Source organism: Dendrobium catenatum, unplaced genomic scaffold (assembly GCF_001605985.2).
Source record: "Dendrobium catenatum unplaced genomic scaffold, ASM160598v2 fragScaff_scaffold_984, whole genome shotgun sequence".
Classification (NCBI taxonomy): Eukaryota; Viridiplantae; Streptophyta; class Magnoliopsida; order Asparagales; family Orchidaceae; genus Dendrobium; species Dendrobium catenatum.
Genome location: NW_021319446.1, coordinates 111,682 through 119,236, shown reverse-complemented (window position 1 = coordinate 119,236; position 7,555 = coordinate 111,682). Strand labels below are relative to the sequence as shown.

Genomic DNA, 7,555 nt, shown 5'->3' with positions numbered 1-7,555 from the left:
CATTCTGATTGGTCTCTGGATGACATTTGGCATCTACAAAAAATAATTAATCATAATAACACGATGGTGAAAGCAGCGGTAGAACGTGATCTATATTTTTGGCATAGAATCATGCATATAGTTCTGAATCCTGTGTGATCACAGGCATATTTGATGAAGGAAATTGTAACTTAGCACAACAGTATGAAAACGCCGGTGAAAGCCGCGTTAGAACGCAATCTACATTTTTGGTGAGGAATCATGTAACAGTACTGAAACCTGTGTGATCATATGCATATTTGATGAAGGAATTTGTGACTTAACGCAAACAGTATGAACAGAGGGAGGCTTTTGATCCAAGCATTGTACAAGTTTCTCAAATTAATGTTATAGTTGAGGAGCCCATATTCACATGGTGGTAAGAACAATAATAACATATGCTTGTGTAGATCCTAAATAATATATATGATTTTTGAAAATGAATATTAATGTGTACATTAATGTTTTAAATTATAGAATCTATTTTGTTGTTTATTACTAATAAATGATATTAGATAACTCCGATTGTTATTTATTAAAAGATAAATGAATAAATATTCTAATTTATATTCTGGGGCATCACATAACATGACTTAAATCTAAACTTATGAAGATGAAGCACACAAAGGCTTTGGAGCTTATCTAAGTTGGATTTCTGATGATGAATCTAATAACACCACATGAATTTGTGACCCAACATATTTCATAAATTTGACTAAACATATTTCTTCATCTCTTAGCACTTTTGAATAATAGAAGTCATCTGAGTCTATAGCTCAACAAAAAGTGAGGCACGGTCTCTTTGTTTGGGATGGCTTTTTTATTGCTCTTCTTAAATCAATTTTTTAGTATAAAGTTTTTATTTTTTGTACAAAAAAATTGTTTTAAGAAGCAACAAGAAAGTTGTCCCAAACAAAATCTTAGACTCAAGTACAATAGTTTTAAAAGAGGTAAAATGCTTGATTTTTGACAGCTAATCATCATGATTAGGTTCATATGTAAAACTTAGATCATCACAAAAAGAGTAATCCCTAATTGGCATCTGAAATAGGGTCATCCATGCCCTATTTCTAGGAAGATATTTGAAACCATGAATGTCACCTTTTTTGAAAACAACTCATACTACTAGTTCTGAAATTCAAGGGAAGAGTGAAGGAGAATTTCAAACTTGGGAGTGGAATTCCTTATCATACAACCAAACATAGTATAGTCAAAATCAAAAAATATCATAAGAAATCCAAAACACGAGTATTTCCCAAAGTATATCTCTTATGTCTCAACCTCCACCTATAAGTCCTAATCAATCCATGCAAAAAGCAGCAATTAAGGAGCAACAATATGCATACTCAAGGAAAAGAAAGAAAAATCAGCATATGCAGAGCAATGAGACACATCTTGCACCTGACAAATCTCCTTCAATGTATCCAACAACTGTAGAGATTCATACAGAGGATAAAAATGAAGAAGTTCAAAAGGAGAAAGAGTTATCAAATGGTCAGAAATAATCATGCAACAAGAATCCAATCAAAAATTTTCTCTCCTATAGTAGATTATCAGACACTTATCAAGTGTTCCTTTCCAAGTTGGATGATGTGCAGATTCCAACCAATTTTCAAGAAGCTTTGAATTACCCATGATGGAGACAGGCTATTAAAGTAGAAATTATGGCCTTGGAGAAAAACCAAACATGGGTAATTATGAATGTCCCACCAGGAAAGAAAGTTGAGACTTGCAAATTGGTGTTCACCGTAAAGCATAAAGAGGATGGTAGTGTTGAGAAGCTGAAAGCTAGACTGGCTGTAAGAGGATTCACTCAGTCTTATGGAATAGACTATCAGGAAAATTTTGTTCTTGTTGCAAAGCTCAGCACCATCAGGATTCTTCTTTCCTTAGCAGCAAATTTAGATTGGCCCCTACATCAACTAGATATCAAGAATGCATTCTTGAATGGGAACATTAAAGAAGAAGTCTACATTGAGATTCCAATGGGAATTCAGAAGTTTTATGGAGGGGACAAAGTGTGTAAAATGTTGAAATCCTTGTATGGATTAAAGTAGTCTCCTAGAGCATGGTTTGGATGATTCTCAAAGTATGCAAAAGGCCATGGTTTTAGACAATGCCATGCATATCATAACTTGTTTTTGAAGCAATCTAGAAGAAGCAAGGTAGCAGTAGTGATTGTATAAGTAGATGACATCATCCTTACTTGAAATGATATAGAGGAAATAATGAAGATCAAACAGATTCTATCCAAGGAGTTTGAAGTTAAAGATCTAGGATCACTTAAATTCTTAGTATGGAGGCAGCTCGATCAAGGAAAGGTATACTTGCGTATTTGCTTCCCAACACAAGTATACCTTAGACCTACTAAACGAAACTGGCCTGCTGGGAGGCAGACCACCCAATACACCTATGGATCCTAAGAAAAAAACTTGGGATAGAAAAGGAGGGTGTTCCAGTAGATAAAGGAAGATATCAACGCTAGTATGAAAGATTATATACCTCTCCCACACTCGTCCAGATATTGAGTTTGTTGTGAGCATGACGAGCCAATATATGAGTAATGCTACGAAAGAGCACATGGAGGCAGTATATCAAATCTTGAGATATCTCAAGAACACCCCTGGAAAGGGGTTATTATTCAATAAAAATAAAGATAGAAAATTAATCATTTATTCTAATACAGATTGGGCAGGAAGCCAGGTTGACGGTCAATCGACAATAGTATACTGTTCATTTGTGTGGGGGAACCTAGTGACATGGAGGAGCAAGAAACAATCTGTTGTTTCCAGAAGCAATGTGGAATCTGAACTGAGAGCATTAGCATTTACTATTTGTGAAGGCATTTGATCAAACAAGTATTGATTGAATTGCGAATAAAGATTGAAGGAACGATAAAATTGAAATGTGACAATCAATCCGCAATTAGTATGGTCAAGATCCAATACATCACGATAGAACAAAATATGTTACCATTGATAGACACTTTATATATGAGAAAATAGAGAACTCAGAAATTGAAGAAGTATATACCCTAACTCATGAACAACTTGTCGATGTTCAAACAAAGGCACTAATGGGCTATCTACTTGATAAGTTGTTTTCCAGCTAGGATTGTACAACGTGTACAACCCAACTTGATGGGGAGTGTTGAATCACACAGCAAGGAGGGGGCCCGCGGCTTTGACAGGTCAGCAATCTCTGGGATGCAACCGTGAGCTGTAGTTGGAGAATTCCTCTTCTAACACCAAGATCCGTGTGATTGATTTCAAAATCCGTGGGATATAATTATTAAGATCAATTAGATTAAATGATTTTCCTCTTCTGTTTATTATTATTAATTAGATTAAATGTTTTTCTTTTTTCTATTTATTCTTCTAAAGTGTATATATATGTAATGATTCCAAGGAATAAAATTTGAATTCAATTTCTCCTAAACAACTTATTCAGTAGGTACCTAGACAAGCACCCCCGAATTCACCCACACACTCCAACAAAAGCATCACACACTCCCATGTCTAAACCCATGACAAAATATATTATTTATTTAAATAATTTTGTGTAGTATCACTAATATATAATGTGTTGGTTATTATTATTATGCGCATAATTCTATAAAAATGCATAAAGAGAGGTTATGTATACAAGTTATTTCCATGATTCAAACAAATGGCATCCATGTCACTATAAAGATAGTTTTACCACTACTCCAAGTTTTCCTTCTTGGAAAATCACATATATCACATATCAAAACATGAACATTAGCATATAAGCACAACAAGATTCAAAATTTAATATTCATCCGATTAAAACATGTAAAATGATTCCCTGTATTTTATTAGCCAACTTGAAATATGAAGTTTTTATTAGCCATCATAGGTATTTTAATGAATATTCCTAAATTGATCAAGAACGTTTTTTTCTCAATTCTACAATTAAATTGTCATTAATAAGGACAAATCATCATAAAATTAGGACCCCAATAATTTCACCAAATAAATTCTTCATAAAATAAATTATATGTATAATAAGTATGCAATGGAAATGCAATGCTATGAAATCAAAAATCTTCTATGAATTCCAAACTTAAGATGTGTTTAAATAATCAATTCAAATACCTCACACTGATTATAGTAACTACCAAAAATAGTTATTGAACTGAACCAATAATATATATCTCCTTTAACAAAATATTTTTCTCAAACCTATTATCATTTAAACATACAGAGAATAAGAAAGTTTCCCTATTACATGGGATAATCACCCTTCATGCTCCTTAAATTACTCAAAATTTCAAAAAGTTCTTACCATGAAAATAGACAAACAATAAAATACCACAATGAGAGGGAAGAACTAAGAGATATGGGCCTGCAAGGTTGCTCACAGCCTGCTTTTGGGTTGGGGTAAAGTAAAATTGTGGTAATCGTGGTAAAATTAAACCCATATATGTGATTGTGTATATAGTCAGACCCACATTTCCCCAATAATAACACACTACCCAAACAGACACATGTATGCACACGCATGCAATATATGAAGAATATAAAATGCTAACTCATTGGATAATATTATGTTAAACAACATAATAAATATTAAAGTTTCATGGCATTCCAAGTACAAAAAATTTCTAATTTGAATTAAATATATACAGTTAAATTATTTAAGTTTGCAACCTTTATAGCCTAGGATAATCTCATATTTACCATCATTATTCTATCACCATCATCCATGTATCTTCTCTATCATTTATTTAGTATCCCTCTATTTGTTCATCTGTCTAATCGTACTTGCCTTCTTCATCCTCAATATTTACCAATCTAAAATTAAAGCCCTTGCACATATGTTAGATCTAGTTTATTTCCAGGAGTGCATCCTTATTTCTCCAAGTCTTGATAGTCTTTTCACATCATCCTATATCAATTTGTTGTCACAATAAATTAACTCGCCTTCAACATTAGCAGTACATGTGAATCAAGGCAAGGAACTTGTTTTACTGTCTGGTAGCTTAAAGCAAGGCATGCCTTTCTGATGGAGCCCTTTTAAATACATATTCAAACACCCAAAAAACACTAAAGCATGTGTAACTATGTAAGTGGCACTATGATTTTCCAAGGATGTGAGTGTACACATTTAACCACCTCTGAAAATTTTCAAAGCCAGCCAAATGCCTAAGAGTTTTAGTTATCACTCTGTCGGGAAGAGATCGCTTCCCACTTATATAAATCAAACAGCCGAAGTGTTCTCGAACACTTCCATTCAACAAAACAATGCCATGACTAAGGCTTCGTTTGGGAAGGCTTTTTTTTTTGCTTCTTAAAGTACTAAAAAACTGCTTTAAGAAAGAAAGAAAGCCGTCCCAAACAAAGCCTAAAGCTATCATAGAGTTCCCTGGTCCTAGTAACATACCAATCCCTGCTCTTTCCTTCCATCCTTCCATCTCAAAAAGTGAACTAAATCAATGTCACTTGAAGAAAGGAGTGGTGAGTAAATAAAATTTTTTAGGCGTTAAATATGTAAATGGAGAAGAATTACTCTTATGAAAGTAACTCCCCGAATAGTTTTCATGCAGATCAAAGTATGTTAAAATTATAGAACAAACTCAAGAGGTATGTAAGTCCTAAGCAAATGCAAAAGGCATGACTTAAATGTGACATCGAACAAATGCATCCAACACATGAACTTAATAATAGCCTAGTAACAAAGCAAGAATTAAACCGCAAAGCACACATCTTTTTATATAGTTGCGTAGCCAAATACAACTAGCGAAGTAGGAATGCATCAAGCAGAATGAAGGGGCATACCGGAAGACTACTCATCCTCGCCACTCTCGTCACTGAAATAACTCAACTTTTTCTCCTTCGTCTTCTTCTTCTTCCTTGAGTCTCTCCCCTCTTCCCTCCCCTTGGCTTTCTCGTCCTCCCCCCTCGTATCCACCACAGAAGCCCAGTTATCCTCCTCAAATGTCGTGTCCTCCCCGCCATCCGAAAACCCGTCCTCACCGCCACCATCCACAAATTCCTTTCCCCGATTAGCCTCTCTTCTCGTCCTCTTAGGGTTCGGCCTCTCTCTTGCGCCCAGTTGATTCCGAGGGCACTCGTAGGAGAGGTGTCCCTCTTCCCCGCACTCGTAACACCGGCTCTTGTCCTTGTAAACCCTACGGCGGATAAATTCAGCCGCACGGCCATTATCAGCGGCAACGGAGACGGTGATGGTGCGTCCATTGAGGATCTTCTTGTTCATGGTGCGAACGGCGGCAGCTGCATCGTCTCGGGAGACGAAAAGGACGAAGGCCACGCCGCGGCTCTGGCGAGTGTCGCGGTCCTTCACGACGGTGACGCGCGCGACTTTGCCGAAGGTAGAAAAGATGGTGTGAAGGTCGGAGTTGGTCAGGGAGTAGTCGAGATTCGAGACGTAGACCGTGGATTTGGAGGGGGCGAGGCCGCCACTGCCGCCGCCAGAGCGCGACTTCGATGAAGAGGTCGATGCGGCGGGGCCGTCACCGGCGAAAGCTGAGGCAGAAGTGGAGGGGAGAGGATAGCGGAAGAGGATCTCATCGTCGTCGTCATCATCGCTTTGGCGCCACCGACGAACCATTACAGTTCCACCGCTGCACACTATTGGAAGAAGGGTTAAATAAGGGATCCGCTCTTGAAATTTGTATTTAACCTTATTCTAACCCGACCAACACCTGATAACACGAATCTGACTCATTTGACCAACATACAATTTTTTTTAATCAACATGATTAGTTTAATCTAAATACATCCCATTTAATTAAAAAATGACTCCGTTAATGCGAGCTCGAATGATAATTGAATCAATATGTCATTGTTGGTGAATGGCCTTATAGGTGATTGAGGCTTTGTTTTTTTACTGCTTTCTAAAGAAGTTTTTTAGTACAAATATTTATTGAACTGAGAATTTCTGTATTAGAAAGCTGCTTTAAAAAGCAGTAAGAAAGTTGTCCTAAAATGGCTTGAGTATTGTGGATAGTATCTCTTAATATGCATGCAATTTATTAATGGGCCTTGGATTTATAATAATTGCTAGTTCTAGAGCCATAGTTGAGTGAAATAAGACAATATATAAGTTAGATGAAGTTCTAGTGTGTTCCAATAGATTTTGCATTGTTCCCATATAGATTTATGCCATAAAAAATGTGTAGTGAGAGGTAGCTTCATAAGGTATGCGTTAGTTAATTTTGAAACTACTCGGAGAGATGTAATTGTGTGGTGAGATGCAGTAATTTGATGAGTGCTTCGGAGATATTCAACAAATTGAGCGAATATAAAATATTGAATTCAAGCAACCAAGGTGCAAATGGTTATGACATGCAATAACATATAATGAAACAGTATAGTATGCATACAAAATAAACAACCACCTAAGTAGAACAAATATTGAGTAAAAAAGCCTTAAAATTTGAGCCTGGGACCATTATCACATCCATAATGCATTATGAACCAATTGATAATATCGGTTGTAGTAGTATGACAATATGTTCTATTGATTGTTGTCATTTGTAAGGTTATCCACT

The 7,555-nt window shown here is 36.0% G+C and overlaps 1 protein-coding gene across 1 annotated transcript; it reads right to left on the bottom strand.

Annotated features, from left to right (window-relative positions):
* Positions 1 to 5,625: 5,625 nt before the first annotated feature.
* On the bottom strand, positions 5,626 to 6,636 carry LOC110098479 (U11/U12 small nuclear ribonucleoprotein 31 kDa protein). The gene has a single exon (XM_020825321.2). The coding sequence runs from the start codon at positions 6,610 to 6,612 to the stop codon at positions 5,827 to 5,829; it is 786 nt and encodes a 261-aa protein (XP_020680980.1). The 5' UTR covers positions 6,613 to 6,636; the 3' UTR covers positions 5,626 to 5,826.
* Positions 6,637 to 7,555: the final 919 nt, after the last annotated feature.